Source organism: Tamandua tetradactyla, chromosome 10 (assembly GCF_023851605.1).
Source record: "Tamandua tetradactyla isolate mTamTet1 chromosome 10, mTamTet1.pri, whole genome shotgun sequence".
Classification (NCBI taxonomy): Eukaryota; Metazoa; Chordata; class Mammalia; order Pilosa; family Myrmecophagidae; genus Tamandua; species Tamandua tetradactyla.
The window spans coordinates 84,999,924-85,023,346 of NC_135336.1; the positions used below are offsets into that span (position 1 = coordinate 84,999,924).

The 23,423-nt window shown below is 37.1% G+C and overlaps 1 protein-coding gene across 6 annotated transcripts in view; it reads right to left on the reverse strand.

The window, feature by feature from the left end:
- Positions 1-23,423, reverse strand: part of APP (amyloid beta precursor protein) — a 290,703-nt gene that overhangs the window by 100,069 nt on the left and 167,211 nt on the right. For all 6 annotated transcript variants that reach the window (XM_077118781.1, XM_077118780.1, XM_077118779.1 and 3 more), the window contains exon 6: positions 16,640-16,839. In XM_077118781.1, the coding sequence (XP_076974896.1) occupies positions 16,640-16,839 (200 nt within the window). The remainder of the gene's footprint in view (positions 1-16,639; positions 16,840-23,423) is intronic.

The window sequence follows — 23,423 nt, forward strand, 5'->3', positions numbered from 1 at the left end:
GTAACTGAGTCTAAACAACCAATCAAGGACAAAAAGACAAAATGTAAACATAAAAGAATTCTACCCTACACCCACTTGCGTACCTGCCCACATGAGCTACTCACTGCTCTTTCCAATCAAGGCAACGAGGGGGTGCCATAACCAAAAGTTGCCGTCACCATCATGATGCCAACAGAGAAAGTATAGTCAGTACTAAGTTCAGAAGATAAGTGCCAAACACTTTGCAGGAGAAGTATCCTGTGAAATGGACAGCTAAGCTTATTCCTGCTCTCCTAGATTATTTTCAGATGAAAACACGTGGCAATGTGTGACTCAAGTGAAATGCTGCCCATTATTAAGTTCTTCCCATTTAGTACTGCTGCTTTGAAAGTTCAAGTTCATCAAGCCACTATGTGTTCTTAACCGACTTTCTGCATAGAATTCTCCAATATGGTAAAAATCTACTGATCCATTAGCACACATATCTGATCTACTTGACAGTTTTTACTTATCTCTTTTATTTTCTGAAAGGACTGCCATTCTGAGGGCCTGATCACTTGAATAATAAAGTTGCTCCTGGAATGCAGAGCTAAAAACCATGACCATTCCAAGCACTCCCAGCCCTTGGGGGCTCTCAAGTTAGCTGTCTCCATTCCTGGATCTTTTCTATCTCAGTTGTAAAAAAATAAAAATAAACAGGTTAGGTTGGCTTTCACCTCCTTTTCTGTAATCCCTGGAGCATTCAATTCGTGTTCATGCCACATCCTCTTTCATTTCCCTGAGATATAATACTCATCTTCATTAATCTCCTCTGCAGGCTGTGCTAACTACAAGACTACAAAGCAACCGTTCTTTCTGAGTTTATGCTGTGGTTGCAGTTGGCACTGGCATTTGGTTAGTATGGTCTTAGCTACCAAGGGAGGCAAAGAATTGCTCATAGGCATGGCTCCAAATTAAGGAAGTTTAGAGTATGGGGGAAAAATTCCCTGTGCCTCAACAATTCATGCTGAACCCTACATTTTTTTAATACCTTTTATGATAACAAATACACGCCTTTTGATACTCGTCTTCATGGTCCCCATGGTCTATTTAACAGCTATGTAGGAGCAGAAAGCTTGTTTTTATGACCTTTCTATGTACCGAATTCTACCTGGTAGAATTTTCAGAAGGTGCAAGTTAAATAATGGACAAAAGAATGCCAAAGGAGATTATTTAAGATAACATATTTGTCTTGGTGTGATCTAATAACTCTTTCTTATTCCTGATAGAGGAGATAATATATTGTCATTTTCCTATACCAAAAACATAGTGGGCCATTCACTTTTATTTTGCTTCTACCTCATTCTAAAACAGCTATGATACCATTTGTTACAGCTACTTTGTAGAAACCAGTTCTAGTGAGTTCCCGATCAACAAGAACAAGCATTCAGGACAAAAATTCCAATTAGATAAAGTCAACTAAATAAAGAATACAGGATGGACCCACAATTCTTGTTGGGAGCTCCAGCGATAAGAATCATATGCCTACCATTCTGGAAAGGTAAAGAAGAGAGTGAGATTATCTCCATTTGGTGAATGTTTTGCTAGCTCGTCTGACCTTGTAGGGCTGGCGCATTACTAACTTTGAATGTCCCCAAACAGTTTCTTGACCTTGTTGTAGCCTGTGTGGGTATCATATGAAATGGCAATCAACCCCACAGGTACTCACATGCAAAAACATCTTTAAGATAGCATGGCTGGGAATGGGGGTAAGAAGAATGCCAAATATATGAAGTACAGAGAAGGAGATACAAGTGGTGGAGACTATATCTCCAGCCCTTCCAGTCCCCCTGTCCAAATGTTTCTGGTCTACTAACAGGAAGAGTGCATCCCAACTGGTTCAGTGCCACAGTCAGCAGGCACCGATCTTCCCTTAACCTGCAACCCTCTGTACTAGCGAAAAAGGTATCCCCCAATTATCACCACCATCAGTCAATCATGATCTGGAATTTCCCATCACTCTCCATCAAGGATATAACTAATCATCAGCTTCCTAGAGTGGCAGAGCTATTTTCAGGGGCAAGTCAGAACAGAATGGATCATTTATGGTCTCCTGCTTATAAGTGTATTCCTACTCTTCTATAGGACATGCAAGTGTTTGGCCTCTCTGACCTTTTCTCGTTGTCATTCCACAAAAATTGTTCATGTAGTAGAAAAGGAAACTTCCCTTCACTTGGAAGAAGTAGAGGGATGGGGGTGGTGTCAGCACTGGGAAATAACTTGCTGATGTTTTTACAGGAGGAACTAAGACGTGTACAAAAGATAGCCAACGAGATCAACGGAAGGAACTGGAGCACTTACTTGGGTTAAAAAACTGTTAAATAGTCAATATTAATTTCATTGTTGAGATACTCTCAGTTGTGAAAACTCAATTCTTTAAGCCACATGTGAATCTATAATTACCATAAAAATGAAAAGTAAAAAACAACATCAAAAACAAACAAACCCCACATTAAAAAAAAGTTTCAGTGGAATGTTGGTAGTCTAGTTCACTTTAAAATTCTAACCTTGTCTCCTTCCTTCACTCTCTAATCCATTCATATAATTCCCCCAAAGGGCTTTAAGTCTTAGTTTGAGGAATTTTCCTTTAAATAGCTTTCCAGTAATGGGAAATCACCAAGAGATTTAACCAATCACTAATCTAACCAAGCAGAAGAGCATCAAAATACTGAGTCCTAAAATATATCATTTACACATGTAGACTAGATTTAGGGGGAAAAAAACATCTCAAGAGATTTTGCTTATGTTTATATACTTAAAATCTTTATGAAACAAAATTTCTTCTTTCCTAATTTACAGAAACCACTAAAATATTCTGTGAAAAATGTTTCATATTAACTATTATTTGTACTCAGTGGAAAATAACTTATAATATCATTCACTAAATGTACAGCATTTAAACTTAGACCCCTAACCCAAACAGAACTCATAAGAAATTAAAATTGCAGTTTTCTTTTCTCAACTTCCTTCTCTTCTCAGAATCTAATAAACAGAAAGAGTAATAGTTTTAAATAATTTGCCAAATAAATCTTTTCAATTCCTATCCATCTTTTATTTTCAGTTAGAGTAAATACTACAGAAAATAATGGAGAGAATTTGCCAGAATAGAAACTGAGATATTTTTCAAAGAGAGTCTCAAGTTAGAAAGAAACATAGACACAGATCTAAGGAAAGTATGTAAATTCTTGTTGGTTCATATTTAATTTATTAAACTTTTATGATCACCAAAATGTTTTTTAATATTCATTTAGGTGAATTCTGCTTTAGGAGAAGCATATCTCTTCTTTTGTAATAGCTCTATTCACCCTTTAATACAAAAGACCATTTAATAAACTGAAATACTCATGTATACAAAGCAGTATTGAAGAGTTTATGTGCTTCTAATTACATATATTCCATGCATTTTACATCTTTGTTAGGTGGGCCCTGGCTGACATCTGTGCAGGAGTCACTACTAAATTCCATTTCTATAAAGGTCAATATAATACAGATCAAGTTATAGAAGTGAATCTGAAGATTCCTGCATTATATTAAATGATTATGCAAGTTATTGTCCAAAACGTAATACTAAACCAAGAATATTTCTTTCTCAATGTGTATTTCAAATTGGAGCAAAGTCTTCGGTACAAAAATGAAGTTCGAAAACTATAACCAGTTATTTAGAGTAAGAATGAAGCCATCCAGCTAGGGATTCAGGTAACTCAGAATGCAGGAGAGTAATGAAGACATTATTTATATTTTAGAACTTCACTTACTCTTTGTGACTAAAGGAAGAAAAGGTTATTTTGTCCAGAACCTAAATTTTGTGTACCACACATAATATAACTCAACCTGTCTGGGTAGATCATTTAAACAATCCAAATACAGGGAGCCCAGAATAATGAGCCTTTAATTCTGCATGGCTTAATGTAATTCCTGGAAAGTAAGCACTTGATTAATAAAACTAAATAAACAAACTATATAGTTATTTATTGAACCTGGGTTCAATTCCTGGGCCACCCCCCCCCAAAAAAAAAGAAAAAGAGAAAGTATAATTTTTTCCATATGCTTAAGAATACAGGAAGCCATGGCAGGCAGATGGAGCAGCTAGCAGTAACATCTGAAAAGGCAAGTGTACTTGGTGAGTTCCAGGACAAGTAAGAAGGCCGAAGTGGTCACAGCTGAAAAAGTGAGGGAGAAAGCTGTGAAATGCTATGAGAGCCTGCTCCTCAAAAGGTAATTTGTGGAGTAGTGCTGGCTTCACCTAAAATGGAGGCTGCACTTCAAACCTATTCCCCTGGAATCTGTATTCAGCAAGAGCTGTAGGTGACTCAAGTTGACATAAAGTAGAGAATCGTGATAATCTATCATATTTTATAAGGGCTGCTGAATTTTCAAAACTTAGAGATCGAAGATTCAATCATCTGACCAAAGAACCAGGGAGATGAATTAGTAAAAGTTGCACTGATTGGAATTTATTGCTAAAACAAATCCTCATATGCTGGGTAAAAGAGGGAAGACTTCCAGATCTCTACAACTGATTTTAAGGGATAATGTAACTCTGAAGTTCTGCCTGTCTTAGCATTAGGGCAGCTTCAATACTTCTGCCTTAAATCCAATATCAAGATATAATTCCCTGACTCATATTTAAGCCTATGAAAACACCTCTGTTCTAGTTTGCTAGCTGCCGGAATGCAACATACCAGAAACAGAACGGTGTTTAAAAGGGGGAATTTAATAAGTTGGTAGTTTACAGTTCTAAGGCCAGGAAAATGTTCCAATTAAAACCAGTCTATAGAAATGTCTAATCAAAGGCACCCAGGAAAAGATACTTTGGTTCAAGAAGGCTGATGAAGCTCAGGTTTTCTCTCTCAAGTGAGAAGGCACATGGTGAACACAGTCAGGGTTTCTCTGTCATCTGGAAAGGCACATAGTGAACACAGTCAGGGTTTCTCTCTCAGCTGGAAGGGCACATGGCAAGCATGGTGTCATCTACTAGCTTTCTCTCCTGGCTTCCTGTTTCAGGAAGCTCCCCAGGAGGCATTTTCCTTCTTCATCTCCACAGCAGTGACGAGTGAACTCTGCTTCATGGTGCTACAGCATTCTCTGCTCTCTTTGAATCTCTTTCATTCTCTAAAATGTTTCCTCTTTTACGGGACTTCAGAAACTAATTAAGACCCACCCAAATGGTGGAGAGACGCTTTCACCTAATTCAGCTTAACAACCACTCTTGATTAAATCACATCTCCAGGAAGATGATCTATTTACTGTCTCAAACACACAGTAGTAGTGAACAGGGATTAGAAGAAACGGCTGCTTTTTACAAAATGGGATTAGGATTAAAACATGGCTTTTCTAGGGTTCATACATCCTTTCAAACCAGCACAATCTCTCAGAAATTTGAATTCAAGTGATGTTCCTATAATATTAGAAGTATCAAAATTCGTGTTTCTATTTGGAAAATAATGAGAAAAAAGAAATACGAGATAAAGGCAAAGAAAGATCACTGAGCTTGGAAATTTACCTCCTTGCACCATTTCCCTTCTCTGTAAAAATAACATTGGATTAGAGAGCATTTCTGTTCTTGCAAATAAGAGGCTCCAGACAAGAGTCAGGAGTTAGAAGGATGGCCCTGCAGTTCAATGTCCTTTTCAGGGGCAGACTGACCATGTCTAGCCTCTGTGTTAACCAGCCTCCAGCTGAGAACAACAATTCCTCTAGTTGCTATATGGATGCTAATCACCACTGGTTATTTTTTTTTCAGTGGACCAAGGGAGACAGAGTTTCTTTGGAAATAAAATAAGTATTATTATTTAAAAAGCTAGGAAGGCAACTTCTTTCATATCTTGCTGCCTGCATATGCATATATACATTTTCAAAAAATCAATATTTTTAAATCTCTCTCTCTATATATAAACTACTAGACTCTATTAAATCTTTTAAGTATATATTTTTACCTCACGGGATGTATATTTACCATCATTGCTTTAGCATTTTTCTTATCTTAGTTATTCCTGTCAATATAAAAAAAAACAATTATTGCATATTTACCATGTACAGACTTAGGGTGACCTTAAAATGTGACACTTTATTCTAGGAATGTTTCTCTCATCATATATTTAAAGGGAGGCATCATTTCAGATCTCAATACTATAGCAGAGTGATTGTTAACAAGGGGCAACCTTGTACTCCTGGGGCACATCTGGTAATATCTGGAGGCATTTTTGGTTGTCACACCTGGGGTGCTGCTACTGACATCTGCTGAGTACAGGACAGGAAAGTGGTTAAACATCCCCCTTTGCAGAATTCTCCAGTCCAAAACATTAATAGTGCTGAGACTGAGAACTCTGCCACAGTCCATGCAAACACCTATATTATAGTAATTCTGTCCATGCACCAGTGATAAACAGAGCGGGCAGCCATGCCAACACATCAGCAATCCTAGGTGACAAATGTACCATCAAATTTCCAGAAGACACTAGGGTCATTCTCTAGAAACCTCCAGACAAGCCCCTGGACCAGATAACTCCTGAAATGCAGTGGGGCCAGCATCTCCAGAACATCAACTAGTTTCATTCCCCTACACCATATTACCAACAGCCCCTTCCAACATGAAAAAGTTAGAATGAGCATCACCCAAATACCCCTAAAGAGTGGGAGAAAGATCAAATGTGATGGCGGAGTTATATAGAGAAAGTAGGCTTAGCGTATGATTGCTGAATCATTACACTGGTATTTCTTGTAGTCTCCAGTATCTTAGAGCAGCCAGAAGTAGACACCTAAAATTTTGGTATTGTAACCCATACCAAACCCTGAAATCTGTTCTACAACTAATTGTGACGTGCTTTGAAATTTGTTGCTTTTGTATATATGTTATTTTTCACAAAAAAGAAAAAAAAAAGAATTGTGTTTTATAGGATGTTGGCTTGAAAAGTGATTTCAAGAACTTTTCTGGCAATTTAAATGTTAATTATGCAGAAAGTGTTTTTGTTAAGGAAAAAGAGAGTGCTTTTTCCCCTAAAGTACAATAACTGATTGTTGCAGAATGAGAAACAGGAATGTGTAGACCAAAACGGATGGATACAGAAAGCTGTAGACGTCTTGTGGGAAATGAATTTTATTGGTTGCAGTTATGGTTGGCTAAGATTTTACAGTTTTGCAAGATTTTTAATAGTTTTCTTATCAGATCTATCTTCATGTAAAACTAAAATTTGGTTTACACTGTGTTAAAATGACAATGCTTTCTTGGATTATTTGTTTGCTCTTAGTGAGAAGCTACCATCTGAGTAATCTGCCTAGCTGACAAAGATTCTATGTCTTATCAGACCAATATACTTATTAATACACATGTTGACTATCTCCTTCTTTATTGTTTTAGACAATGCTCCTCACTTTAAAAAAATTCTATTTTTTTAAAAATCATGTTAACTCTTCTATTTACTTCCAAACTTTTATTGTCACCTTGATTAAATAAAGAACAACAACAACAAAAATTTTCAGAAGAGATGTAATCCTGAGAATCATCCAGCAAGGTCTTTCTTGTTTCTATTACGAAACAAGAAGAACTTAAAGTCACATGGAAGCAACATCAAATTGCTTTCTCTACTTTGTGAAATTAATTGTTGGGTAACAAGAACATATGTAGAGGGTGAAAGAGCGAGAGTGTGCACTGTTTTTTGATTCTTTCTTCACTCAGTTAAACACCTGAATAGTCCTACCATTATAAAGCAAATATTGTGTTACCTTTGACATTTCTGATGGCCTAAACTTCTTCTGGTCATCATGGGAGTCTCTTAATTTGTAAAATTTGGTCTGCTGCCCTGAAGACAGAGGGGCTTTCTTAGAAATCACTTTTCTATCTAGTCATTCAATCCTGCCTCTCCTTGACATCTTATTCAAGATGTCTCTTATTTCCAGTAAAAGAATCACAGAAAGCGAACCATGTTAAAAGAAGATGTTAGAAGGTAAAGTCAGCATTTTGGGAGAGTAAAATAAGTCTGAAAGAAGGGGAGATAAGGTAATTATCCTGCTTAAAAACTCCAGAATGCATTTTTTATATAGGAACTAAAAAGATTTCCATTAACCGAAACATTTCTACCTGCCACAGGACACTGACCTTCATTCAATGGGACACATGGATTAGACTAAAAATCATGTCTGTGGAAACTTTGTGCATGTTTAAATGAAAATACTTCCAGTCGAGAGACATTCCAAGATGGTGGCTTAGCAAGGTGCGCGTTTTAGTTCGTCCTCCACAACAGCTACTAAATAAACAGAAACAGTACAGAACAGCTCCTGGGGCCACATCAGTGACCGGACACACAGCATACCCCAGTCTGGACCAGCTGCAAGCACCCCCCCCCCCCGAACCGTGAGTTCCCCAAGCCATGTGGCTAGTGCCCCTCCACCCCAGGCTGCTTCCCAGAGGGAAAAGGAAAGGGACTTTACCAGTAGCAGGGGCTGAGTGCAACCAAATGCCGATTGTGGAATTAATTAAGAAATTCTGACTACTAAAAATAGGCCCCTAGCTCAGGTGAACCTGGTCAAAGTGGAGGTTGCTCATTTTTGCCCCAGCACAAAGGGGCACGGCTGATGGAAAAGTAAAAAAAAAAAAAAAAAAGAAACAGAGGTTTTGTGGCTGTGTTTCTACAAAGTCTTGGCTGCCTCTGAATACAGCAGCAGGACTTCTCAGGCTGCAAATGCCCCAGGCATAGGCAGAAGCAAGCTTATTTGAGGGCTCGTCTGGAGCCTGTGCCTTCCCCAGGGGAGGGGTGAAGCCCAATTCAGGCGGAATCCTTCCCTTAAGGAATTCAGACACCAGGGCTTAGTAATTTGAAGCCATTAAAACCAGCCTACAACCTCTCCTCTGTCTCCACCATGCCCCCAGCAGGGAGAGTCTGCCAAAGTTAAAGGTACCGCATCATCTTATGCTAGTGGGACATGCAGGCAGACAAGTGCCTCATACTGGGCAGGATAAGAAAAACAGAGTCCAGAGACTTCACAGGAAAGTCCTTCAACCTGCTGGGACTCACTGTCAGGGAAATTGACACAGGTGACTCTTTCCTTCTGACAGGAGGCCAGTTTGGTCTGGGAAAATCCGTCTGGGGTCTATAATACCTAAGCAGATCCTCCTAAGGGTGGGGGTGGGGGGAAGACACCATACAGAGAAGGCAAGAAATAAGAAAACAAGAACTGAAAAATTCTCCTCTGTTAAACAAAACCTAAGCTAGAGGTCCAGAAAAAGCTGAACTGAATGTGAAAGAATAGACAGACAACAAATTCATCCAGCAAGAAAACCCTAGGGAAAAGAAGTGAAAACAATCTCCAGAATAAACTAATTGAGGTAATTAAATGCCTAGATGCCAGCAAAAAATAACAAATCACACCAGGAAAATTGAAGATATGGCCCAGTGAAAGGAACAAACCAACAATTCAAATGACATACAGGAGCTGAAACAATTAATTCAGAATATACAAACAGACATGGAAAACCTCATCAAAAACCAAATCAATGAACTGAGGGAGGATATAAAGAAGGCAAGGAATGAACAAAAAGAAGAAATCGAAAATCTGAAAAAACAAATCACAGAACTTATGGGAATGAAAAGTGCAGCAGTAGAGATGAAAAAAACTATGGAAACCTACAATGTTAGATTTCAAGAGGCAGAAGATAGGATTAGTGAACTGGAGGACGGAACATATGAAATCGGACAAGCAAAAGGAAATATAGGGAAAAAATGGAAAAATATGATCAGGGACTCAGGGAATTGAATGACGATATGAAGTGCACGAATATACGTGTTATGGGTGTCCCAGAAGGAGAAGAGAGGAGAAAAGGAGGAGAAAAACTAATGGAGGAAATTATTACTGAAAATTTCCCAACTCTTATGAAAGACTTAAAATTACAGATCCAAGAAGTTCAGTGTACCCCAAAGAGAATAGATCCAAATAGACATACTGCCAGACACTTACTAATCAGAATGTCAGAGGTCAAAGAGAAAGAGAGAATCTTGAAAGCAGCAAGAGAAAAGCAATCCATTACATACAAGGGAAGCCCAATAAGACTACGCATAGATTTCTCAGCAGAAATCATGGAGGTGAGAAGACAGTGGGATGATATATTTAAATTATTAAAAGATAAAAACTGCCAACCAAGAATTCTATATCCAGCAAAATTGTCCTTCAAAAATGAGGGAGAAATTAAAACATTTTCAGACCGAAAAAATCACTGAGAGAATTTGTGACCAAGAGACCACCTCTGCAAGATGAAGGGAGTATTTCCAGAGACTTCACAGGAAAGCCTTTCAACCTGCTGGGTCTCACCCTCAAGGAAAACTGACGCAGGTGACTCTTTCCTCCTGGCAGAAGGCCAGTTAATTCTGGGAAAATCTGACTGGGGTCTATAATACCTAATGTTTCTTTTCAGCCAAGTCAGAGAGACTGATCCTTCTCCATCAGTGCCTGGGCAGGGGGAACAGGGAATAAAAGAGCCACCTTACTCATCCCAGCACTTGTTATGATGCCTGCTACCTAGGAAGGGTACAAGAGAATGAACAGGGGTGTATCAAATGGTGCTTCCCCTGATTAAGGGTCATGAAAGGGAGAAGAACAGTAATTTAGTTCCATGGAGTTCAATCACTTGGCCCAAGGCAAGCAATATTTAGATGAAACTTTTTATAGTTTCACCATAATATGGGATACTGTCTCTATTAATCCATTTAAAAGACGAACTTCCAAGAGGTTTTTAATATCCATAAAAAAAGAACCTCTGAGTTTTGAAATGTATTGGCATTTAGTACTATCTTGCTCAACTTGAAATTTGATATGAAATTTAATTCCAGATATTTTAAAATATAATGTAGACTCAAAAATATTTTAAGCAAAAAAAACAAAAGTAGGCTGGTTTTATACTGATGTCTATAAATCCATGGTGTCTTATAACAATAGATACAGATACATCATGTTTATGTTTTTTATAATTAAATAAATCAATCTGTTGGCTTAACTTTGACATTGCTACTTAATAGCAAACACTAATTCTTTAGAGTATCAGAATCATGATTATAACCACCACCATCAGAGTAGCTAAAGTTTACTGAGCATTTACCTTTCACCAAGAACTATGTTAAATGTTTCCCACAGAGTACTTCATTTAATCCTCACTAAATGGTTACATTTGAAGCAGGTATTACTAATCCTCATTTTGCAGAGGAAGCAATGAGGCTTAACGACTATCCGATTTAACAAAGGTTACAGAGTTAGTAGGTTATGAAGTCAAGATTCCAATACCGCAGCCTGTGTGAATAAAATGAATTATACATTTACTCTGTGCCAGTCATTATAAGCAATTAACATAGATTACCTCATTTAACTCTGAAAATAAACATGCAAATTAATATTAGTATCTACATTTTACATGAGAAAACAAGACTCACAAAGGTTACCTAATTGCCTAGGGCCATAAAATTAGTAAAAACCCTCCTTAATCCCCATGCTAGTCTGTCTTTAAGCATAATAAAATTACCTTAATCAAATTAACTTGGTATGTTAGCATCACATTTATTTTCTATGATCAAAACCAGGGCCTAGAAACCCTTTCTGTAAAGGGACAGACAGCAAATTTTTTCAGCTTTGCAGGCCATATGGATTTTGTAACTACTCAATGCTGCCTTTGTGTTGCTAAAGCAGATACAGCCAATATGTTAACGAATGGGTGTGGCTATGTTTTAATAAAATTTTTGTCTATAAAACGGGGAGACAGGTCATCTATGGCCAATGGGTGCCAGTTTGCTGTTCCCTGATCAATAATATTATATAAATAAGAATTCTAAAGTTTAGGAAATGTTTAGTGTGAAATCATAGATGAAGATATGGCTACAGCAGAAGGCATATGCATTTACAAAAGAACACTAGTTAAGCTAGCACATCTATAGGCAAAAGGAAAAGGAGAAGCATAACTTTGGCATCGGTGTGATAGAAATACCTTGGCCCATCTGAGTTCAAATCCTGGCTTTCCCACTTACGAGGTATGTAACTATGAGCAATTACTTTTAAAGCTGTAGGCCTCTGTTTCCTTGGCTTTAAATGGGGAAGGAAAACTTCCCTAAGTAGGCATAGCTACAAGAAGCCTAAGGAAGGAACATCTTACCTTAAAAGCAAGGTAAGGAGTGATCCTGAAAACATACACCTGCAACAAAGAAGTCCAACCAGGAGCTGTCACAACTCTGCAACAGCAAACTTCCAGCAGGTGAAAGCATATCTGCTGTGCATCCCATTATACTTTCCACAGAAGCACAAGGCAATCATCAGGAAAACATGAGCATTTGCTGAATAAATGAAGGCAAGGGAAAAATAGAGAGACCAGGGACAGGCAAAATTGGTTAGAGTGAATCAAAAATTATGTCACTGATTACAATGCCCATGTTTAATCCGAGTTTAGAATTCACGGTTCAGTCAGAAATTACCCTGACAACTTGGATCTATGAAGTGTGATCTTTTCTCAAAACACAGAAAATGAGAAGCAAGTGTCTAAATATATGTGTTTTGAATTGGAAATGGTTTATTCTACTCAATTTCAAAGCTTTTCTTTAGTTACGAAAGAGCATACATGCCAAAAGACAAAAAACAAAACAAAAAAAACTAAAGCAAGAAAGATTTCTGCAGTAGTGAGCTCACTATTCAACAAGGCCTTTTCTCCTCAAGAATCAGTAACCCGGTTAGACAGTTTCCATAGAATCAGTAATTCTAGCAGAGTATGGCTGAAAATTTATGGCCATGCTGAAATGTCATGTTATTTTTCTTTCCTTTGTGTGCATCTTTTAAAATTTTATCAGGTTTCTGATTAAGCACATTAAGTACTGGCATTGATAGCAATATGTTAGTGAACAAAGCAATTCACTTATTAAATATGGTTGTAGATCACATTTTCTTTCAGGCTAAAACATTAATGGTGAAAATGAGACTACATCTCTTTTTATGATCTCTTCTTTGCCAGTCATTTCTATTTGCAGCAGAGAAGCAGGCTATTTGTAATTGAGGTTTTACAAAGCTAGCAATCACCTACAGCACAGCCGCTTGTCATAATCAAGGAAAAACCACAGTCAGTGACCTGGAGGGAAAGGACTCCTTGTAGTCGACCAACACTTCTACTTCTTTCTTGGAATCAGCTGGGATAACAGAGAACTGTCACATATAGATGCAATATACCATAACATGTTTCATTTAGGCCCCCTTTCCCAGAAAGACTTGCCTCAATTATAGCATTTGTCCTCTTGAAGCATCTAAAATGGGATGGGTGGGTTCCCTTACAGTCTGTTCTGCTTTTGACATTAACAGTTTCAACCCTTAAGACCAGGTATTTGCTTAGAGAAGTTCACTTCTATTGCTCTTCTTGCTATCAACAATATTAACTTATCTTTTAAAGTTAATTTTTTTCTCTAATCTAAAGTTGCTTCATGTTTGTTCACGTCTCTTTAAACCAACCTTATCCTTCTACAGAAAAAAAAAATACCGTAAAATATAGTGTATGCATATATAGATTCCCTCTATCCAGAGAGAGAGAAAGAGAAAGAAAGATTGCCTGTGACAGAGGCAGAGATAAAGTTATGCCATCATAAGCTTAAAGATACCAAGGATTGTGGGCCACCTACGAGAAGCCAGGAGAAAGACATGGAATGGATTCTGCTCTTTAGGAGTAAGCACGGCCCTGCCAACACCTTAACTGAGGACATCAGCCTCCAGAACTGTGAGACAATAAATCTCTGTTGTAAGCTGAACTAATTCAGAACATAACAAGGTCGCATTTTTTCTAGAGAATTCTGACTCTGCTTGGATCATGCACAAGTTTATGTGGCCTCCTATGCCACTCCCTGTTCACCCATCCACTTGGATAGCAGCAACATCAAAAACAAAATCTCTTCATGGTCTACTAGAAAACCCATAAACACATAGTAGGTCCTGTAAGTTCTGAAGGACTGTTTGCTGAATTTATCACCCTCAGTTAGTGCCCAGACTTGTCAGTCAAGCATTGGACATCTCCACACCCTCCCCCAGCCCACCTTCCCATCTCTCTCATTTACATAACACATCTACTCTAACTAAATTGGACCAATTTTGTCTTCCAAACCTGCCACAGAACTTTCCATCTCATTGCATTTACTCTGCTGTTCCTACTCACTCTAAATTAGTCTGTATCAAAATCCAATTGTAAACCTATCAACTATCTCCTCCATGGAAACTCCTCTGATCAATCTAGTCCTCCTTTCCTCCCTGAAGTAGGCTCTGTGATTATGTTTATTACAACACAAATCACTGCATTTTTCTGACATATATATATCCCACTCGATTTTACCATCTATTAGGGTCAAGATATCCTGTGTGTTCTCGTCATCAATTCCACAGAATAGCAAACAAAATGGCTGGGACCGAACAGGTGCTCCAAAGATTATCTTAAATGAATGGCTATTAATTCTTGATAAGTACTGATTGATGATAGCACAACATTGTGAAATAATTAACATCACTAAATTACATATGTGAATGTGGTTAAAAGTGGAAATTTTAAGTTGTACAAATGTTACTAACAAAAATTTTAAGAAAAAGCCACATAGACCCATATAACACAATGAGCCCTACTGTAAATGATGGACTACAGTTAATAGTACAATCATAAAAATGTTCTTTCATGAATTGTATTATAACAAATGTACCACATTAATGCAAGGTGTTAATATGGTATATGGGAACTCTGCACTTTAAGTATTTTATGCATGATTTTTCTGACAGTTTATACCTTTTCTAATTAAAAAAATCAAACTATAATAATGGAGAACAGATCACGGATTTGGTATGTGTGTGCTGGGGGGGAAGGGCAGGGTGGGTTATATACCTTATAAAGGTATATAGTATGAGGCAGAATTTTGGGATTATTGCCAACTGTTCTATCCTGAACACTGTAGTGGTTTCAAAAATCTGTTCATATATTAAAATTCATAGAACTTATTAAAAAGTCAATATTCCTGTATGATAAATTTTTTAATAAAATATTTTTTAAAAAAACTAATGTCAAATGAATGGCTATTAATTGCTATGTAACAGCTATTTTAGTGAAGATCACAAGGATGTCCATCTAATGGAGAAGACCCGCTGCCATAATTTGTAGCCATACATCTTTTAAGTTCCAAGAAGGGAAGCCTTGAACAGTACATCTTTCCTTGGTGGGAAAATCAGAGCTAACAAATTCATTTGACCAGATCTGCCACAGAGAAGCATGAAAAAACCCAAGGAAAGGTTGCTTTGGGTATGTGAAACAGTAGTTCAGACAAAATGTGTATTTATGTACACATATATCTACTTGAACCTTCACTTATGTGCTAAGTTGGATAAGAAACTGTCATTATGTAGGGGATGATAAACAATCAGTCTTATACTGTATGTTCATTTTTCAAGAGCATGTGCTACTTTAATCAGTTTTAAGTTAACTGATTGTTCAACTCTGAGTAATATCAGTTTTAAAAACTGTAAGTTAAAGAACTATAGAACTTTAAGAACACACTGTTAAGTAAAAGAAGCCAGACACAAAGACCACATATTATACAATCCCATTTATATAAAATGTCCAGAAAAGGAGAATCTATAGACAGTCGATTGTGGTTGCTTGGGGCTGGGAGTGAGAACAGGAGAGTGAATATGTGCAAATGAAACCTCAAAAAAGTCCTTTAAAATATGCAATGAAAAAAAGGTACTACAGTGATAATTAGGGATCTATTTGAAACAGAGAAAGTAGACTCTTTAAAAAACTCAACCTATCCCAAATTACTAGGTAAAACACATGTTTATACCAACTATGATATTTACTTTAATTTAAACTGAATGTATGCCTTTATTTTTTGAAGACAAAACAAGTCTTCAGTTCACTCAGTTCACAAAATTCTCAGTAAGAGCATTAAACAGGAAAAGTGTTATATTAGCCCTATACTTCTCTCTCAAGAAGGCACTGTCACTTCCTCCTATAAAGCAACTTAAAAACAATACACAGCATCCAAGTTAAATTTCACAGCAAATATCAACGCTATATTTACGAAATCTCTTCTTCTTTAGTGAGATCTAATTGCAACCACTCACTCAACTAACATTTATCAAAAGTTTCTATAAGTCAGGCAAGGCGCTCAAGCATAAAATTGAGCAAAATTCAGTCCCTACTCTCAAGTAACTCATGGTCTAGGTGCTAAAAGAGGTAACACACAATATGGTGCAATACTAGACTCATAAAACACTCACGACTGAGGGAATATGAAGGTGGTCACCTAATTCAGCCAAGAAAAGATAGGGAGAATTTATAAAACGAGATGACACTTGGATAGAGTCTCGTAGATCAATCAGGGATTTGCCCAGCAGCATTCCCAAGGCACAGAACAGCCCGCATAATCAGAAATACTAATTATTTGAAATTTATTATTAAGACTTATTAAACTCCTCCCTGCCCCCCACCCCCCCACCCCCAAGTTCAACAAAGCAAAAACAGCCTTGTGGTACTGTTATTTTGGTTGGGAATGGCATGGGTGGGAGAACTGGTAAAAAACTAAAGCTTTGGTATGATGCTTTATTTCTCCCCAAAAATAATTCTAAGCAAACAGTGGATTACCTCTAACCACCTCTTCCACGGACTCTGTGGTGGTGGTAGTCGTTGTGGCAATGCTGGTAGTTCTTTCTGTAGCCTCTTCAAAAGGTTCCTCAGCCTGCTCCTCCACCTCATCACCATCCTCATCGTCTTCATCATCATCAACTTCCTCCTCCACATCAGCCACTTCCTCCTCCTCTGCTACTTCTACAACTTTGTCTTCACTATAATAGGAAACAAAAAACAGCAGTAGCCATTTAAAACAAATTGCCGGAAAGAAAAAAAAATCAAGTAACTTGGAACTTCTGTAATGTCAGAAAGAACACTGCATAGAGTAAAACATACAAGGCTTAAAATCAGCAGGTCTAAGTTTCAATTTCAGCTCAGCAGCTTGGCAACTGCTTATACAAGGGTTCAATTCTTAGGTTACACAGTTATAAAAAGGGGATACCAACATGGAATTTACTGTATTGTGGGATTATTTTCAAAACTGTGTATGAAAGTATAAACCCGCACAGTAGGAGAAACTTGGTAACCGCAGGTGGAGGAAGAAACCTGCTAAAAAAATTTGTGATACCCATTAGTCATTGATGCCAAATGGAGTCAGAGGCATTGGGTTCTTGATTTTTGTTAACTGCTTAATCTTTGGAGAATATCAGCTATCTCAGTGGTTCTCAAATTTCTGCTAGCTGAGAGTCACCTGGAAGGCTTATTAAATGACCACAGAATCCCAGGCATCTTCCTCAAAGTATTTGAATCAGCAAGTTTAAGGGAGAGGTCTTAGAATTAGAATTTCTAAGGAGTTCCCAGATGATGTTAATGATCCAGAGGCTATACTACGAGAACTGAAATATTCAAAATACTGAGAATAACAGCAACAGATAATCAGTAATTCACTTTAAGGAGAATCATAAACAATATTTATGGCATATGTCTGCTGGCACACAATGGTGAGGGATAAAACAGCACATCTGGATGGAAAAAGAAGGACAAAATGTTGCTTTGTACAAAATTTTAAGAAGCCTTTTTATCATATATCCTTGTGGATATCGCATACTGGCCAGTGTAGGCAATATTTAGAGCACATGACAGACAATAAAGGCAGAAATATGTGTTAAATAGTGAAAATACATTGATACCATTTGGTAGGACAGGAACAGACACAAAATTCTTAGAGGAAAAAGACTGAGCTTTGGTGGAAGATTTCAACTTACTAGGGCATCTGCCACAAATCTCATCTGACAAAAAGCCCCAAAGTAACAAGATTTGGAGCATTACGCTGCCATTTAAATTTATGCAGGGGAAAAAAGAGAAAGCAGAGGGGAATCATTACCCAAAGCTGATTCTGGAAAAGCCCACAATGTTGGAAGAATTGATAGAAACCTGGGGAGTTTTGGGTCGGCCGCAATGTGAAGTCCTGGGATAGTCATCAGTAAGAAACTGGATTTCAAAAATGCTGGAGAAAGAGAACAGTATGAACTCATGGTCTAAGATGATAGAAAGGAAAATGGCTCAAGGCAGTTGAAAGACTTTCAAAACTGAAAGTCTGACAGTGTAGCTAAAACTAATTTGCTGAGGGTTAAAAGGGAACGATATGTAAAGAGATGACTATAGGATTTAAGGGAATTTTCTGATCAATTCCAAATTTATAGGACTTTTATAAAAATTGTAAATAAAAAAAACATTATGTACAGCTTCAAACAGAATGTTTTTCTAATTCTGATTATCATGCACCAATAATAAATGAAAAATGTCCACAGAACTTGTAAGAATATAGCAGAAAAAAAAAAGAATTTTCTTAAGCAGAATAATTTAGAAGTGTGTGATGATATTCAGCAAATAAAATGGTACTATAAAGAAGATTCTAATTAGTTATTTTAATATTTCTGTAAGAACAAGAAGAGGTAAGAAGATTAAGAAAACATTGGCATTGATAATAGATAGTATAAACCTTTTTCTACCTAAAATAAATGGAATGAAAGAATACATTTATTGATTTCCTGAATTCTTGCACAAAACACGAATACCTCAGGCAACATTTCAAAATCATTCTAAACTTAGCAATTGTTCAGTGGCCCCCACACTTACCCAGTATATTACCTTCTTAATTATTATAAATTCAAATGCTAAACTATTATTGAATAAAATGAAGATGACCCAATTCAAATCATTACTCCATTTATTTTGCTTGAGCTCTCTTCTTCATCCAATCAAATCATGGGCACAAACATGGTTTTATTCTCTAATTTAAGTGGAAAATTCCAATAAAGCAAAGGAGAAAAATCAAATCAGAGGCATATTCTCCTTAAGCCATGATTTAAAGTGTGATGAAATGTGCACACTATCTTGAAGCATGACTGAGTGACAATGCCTCCGAGTACATAATCCAGAGTTTAAGACACCCTGCTTACAGTTGGGAAAGTGAAAATATGACCCTGAGAAGCCCAGGGACCTTCTCTCTTATTTTTTTAATGTTGTACTTAAAGCTCCAAAGGGAAAAACATACTAATGAAAACAGCTGTGCTCAAAGGGATTCACATTCTGATGTGTGTCTAGCCAAGAAAAAGAATGAAATACATGCACATTCACTCATCACTGCACCTGTCTGAGCAATCTGCTGGCATATAACAAGGAACAGAGATGCACACTAGTTCATTGGGCTAAGGAATTAAATTACTTGGCCTCAGAGAACTTGAGTCTACCTCCTGTTATCATATCTTGGATTTCTGGAATTAAATTAAGATGTCCATGAATTCAATTACCTACTTGAACACTATTAAAACAGTAGCTCAGTTATGTTTGAAAATGTAGCATCTTCCCCAAGAATACCAAATATGGCAACATTATATTTTTCTGTTGCACTTTTCACAAATAGCAGAAAACACTGAAAGGAAACAAATTACTTTTCCATTCTCACTTTAAATGCTAGATGGTCTTGTTTTGCGATGTGACACCATCACATAGACCACTACTGGGGGTACATAGAATGGATATGACAAAGTCTTCGGTACTGATACTCATCTTTTATTGAGGGAGGTACATTGTGAGCAAATAAAAAGAAAAAATGTATTATTTAAAAGTGCTACAAACAGGCTAATAAAGAGGCAAGAGTTAGATCTGGGGGAACATGATGGAGTAGGGTGATCTGGGACTTAGTCCTTCTACCAAACAGCTGTTGAATAAGCAAGAACTGGGTTAAACAACTGTTCTGGGGTTCTGGAGGTCAAAAGTACACTGTACAGCATGCGGAGAAGAGCAGGAGAGGGAGGCTGATAAACTATAGTGAAGAGAAGATGCTCTCTTCCTGTGGTGGCTGCCGGTGCCCACACCCCAACTCCCACAGGTCACTCTGGGGTGTGGACCCTGGCTAGCTTACTGGAGAAATGGACATTTAAAAAACCCTCTTCCCCAAGAATAGCCATGATCAGTGGATCATGGCTTTTGATTAGCGAAGTTGGACTGCTGGGTCCCTGCTGTGAGCTACTATCTCAACCCCATCCTGGACACAGACACAATAGGCTAAAAGTGAAAGGCTGGAGAAAGATGTTCTAACCAAATAGTAACCAAAATAGATCTGGGGTAGGTATAGTAATGTCAGACAAAATAGACTTTAAATGCAAAACTGTTATAAAGGACAAAGAAGGACACTATATATTAACAAAAGGTGCAATCCACACACAAAAAAATAACAATCATGAATATTTATGCACCCAACCATGGTGCCTCAAAATACATGACTTACACTGGCAGACTGAAGGGAGAAACAGATATCACTACAATAATAGTTGGAAACTTCATCACAACACTCTCATCAATACATAAAACATTGAGACAGCATTATCAATAAGGAAAGATAACTTGAATAATATGATAAATGAACTAGACCTATCAGACACATACAGACCATTGCAGAACAAATCAATAGGATATACCATCTCAAGTACATTTGGATTGTTCTCCAGGTTAGACCACATACTGGTCACAAAACAAATCTCCAAAAATTTTAAAAGTCTGAAATTATACAAAGCATCTCCTCTGACCATAATGGAATGAAGCTAGAAATCAATAACAGGCAGAAAACTGGAAAATTCACAAATATATGGAAGTTAAACAACATACGCTTAAACAAGCAGTGGGTCAAAGAAGAAATCGCAAAGGAAAAAAACTCAAAACAGATTGTCAAACAGATACTTGTGCACTGATGTTCACAGCATCATTATTCACAATTGTCAAAAAGTAGGAAACAACACAAGATTCTATCAGTGGATGAATGGATAGACAAAATGTGGTGTACATATAAATAATACAACAGAATACTATTCAGTAATAAAAAAAGTTCTGATATTGACACAATGTGGGAAGACATCATATTGCCAAAGTAAGCCAGACACAAGAGAACAAGTATTTCATGACTTCACTTATATAAAACGATTATAATTTGCAAATTCTTAATCAGATATAAGAATATAGTTTACCAGGGCTTCCTTGGGGTGGGTGGAGAACAGGAAGTAAATGCTTAATTGGCACCGTCTAGAATGATGGAAAAGTTCTGATGATGGACAGAGGTGATGGTCATACAATATTGTTAATATAGTTAACACTGTATTAATTGAAAGCAGTTTAAATAGGAAATTTATGTTGTCTATTATTTCACAAGTTTTTAAAAAACCCACGGAACTATACAATGCAAAAAGTGAACCCTAGTGTAAACTATGGACTTCAGTTAAAAACATAATTATAAGTTGTGTTCTAGTAGCCTTGTTTCTTGAAGATGATTATATAATGAAACAGCTTTTACAATGTGACTGTGTGATTGTAAAAAACTTGTGTCTGATGCTCCTTTTATCTAGCGTATTGACAGATGAGTAAAAAAACATGGATAAAAAATTAAAAAAGGATCATGTTAACCAATATATGGAATTCTAAATAGAATAAAAATTCTGTTTATTCAGAATAAGAACTCTGAGTTGAATAAAAGGTAGAGAGAATTGAATAAGGAATAAGAGCAAGTGCAAAGGCCCTGGCTGAAGATGAGCTTGAATGTCTGGGGAAAAATAACAACAAAGAGCCAATGAGGTTATCAAGTAGTGAAGGAGAGGAAGAACAGATAAGGTAATAGAGACAGGCAGAATGGGACCCATGAAGGCCATATTAGTTATCTTTTACTACTCTGGTAATTGTTATAAACAGCTAAGAGAACCAAAAGAGATCTGACCAGATCTAGGATGTTCGGTGAGGCATCAGTGAAGAGAATGACTGACACACCCGCAATTCTTGAAGTCCACTGGCTAAAAGATAGCTTTCCCAGAAGAAGAGGGTAGAGCACATGCAAAGGCCCTGTGGTAGAAGGGAGAAAGGAATCAGCTAAATATAGCAAGTCTTTGAAAAAGAACAAAAGACCAATGGCATTGAGCAGAGCTTTTCCTGCTCATCTTGTTCTTCTTACACATCCTATGAGCTAAGAATAATTTTCACATTTTTAAGGGTTATTAAAAAAAAGAAAAAGAAGTATATGTGACAGCGACTGTATATGGCCTACAATATTTAAAATATTCACTACCTGGCCCTTTACAGAAAACATTTGCCAAACCCTGGCAAAGCGGGGGGCTAGGGGGTAGATAGGGTATGGGAACATCATACCCTTGATTTGAAACAAAAGGGATGCAAAGGGGCAAACAGAAAGGTCTCAGGGCTCCAGAGCATCCAAGTTTATAAGTCTAAATCTAAGATGGCAGCGACCCATGCCTCTTGTTTCCTTCATGAAATGTAGGTTTCACCTAAGTAAGAACTTTCGCATGGACAGTATGTTGAATAAAATGTCCGGAAAAAGAAAAAAGCTTTTGCAGATGGTGAGGTGACTAAAAGTACAAACTCTGGGGCTGCTCTACCTAGGTTTGAATCCTGGCTCTGTGACCTTATACAAACTACCTAGGCTTCTCTGAGCTTCCTTATCCTCATTTGTAAAACGGCAAAGTTATAGGAGCTACCCTCAAAAGGTGTTATGAGGAACAAATCACCTAAAGTTTGTAAAGCACTTAGAACAGTGCTTGGGTCCAAATAAGTACCATTTATGAGGTAAATAAGGCAAATACCATATGCATAGTGCTTGGAACTATCTGGCACTCAGTATAAAGAATCAAAACATAAATATTAAATGAATAAATGGCATTGTGCCTAAATATTACTGGAATATTTCCTATGACAATACATACACCATTTGACTTTATTCTTTATTAGAAAACAAAAGAGGGGCAGATGGTAGGCAGTCTTATAAAAGATCTTAAGAGAATACAAAATTACTTAATCATTAAAGGAAAAAAAAAAGTGTTCCAGACATAGTATGGTGATATTAATATCATAGAATCCAGTATTAAATTCAGGAACATACTGGCCACTAAGGTTCTTGGTAATTACGAGAGTAAAGGATGCATATAAATCTAAATCCTAATATATACATTCAACTAAAAGGTGCTAGGCATAAAAGAACATTAAAGGAGGAGTTAAAAAAATTGTGTTAATAGTTTAAAATGAAGTCAACTTCCTTAATACATACTGGTAGACTCTGCCCCATTTACTTTTGTGATCTTCCTACAATGAAGAGAAAACAAGCAAAGAGAGGAGAGGAGCATTAAAGCTCCACTTTTGTGTAAACATTTTAAATCAACATTTTAAAACCATTTCTCCCATACAGGAACTGTTTAAAAAGTTGAAAAAGTGATCAGACTTCAAGTAGAGATATGAATGAAGTTCATCTGGATAGGACTAATGTAAGTGCCAGGTGTCCTAAGAAGTTAGAAATGAGGTCAAA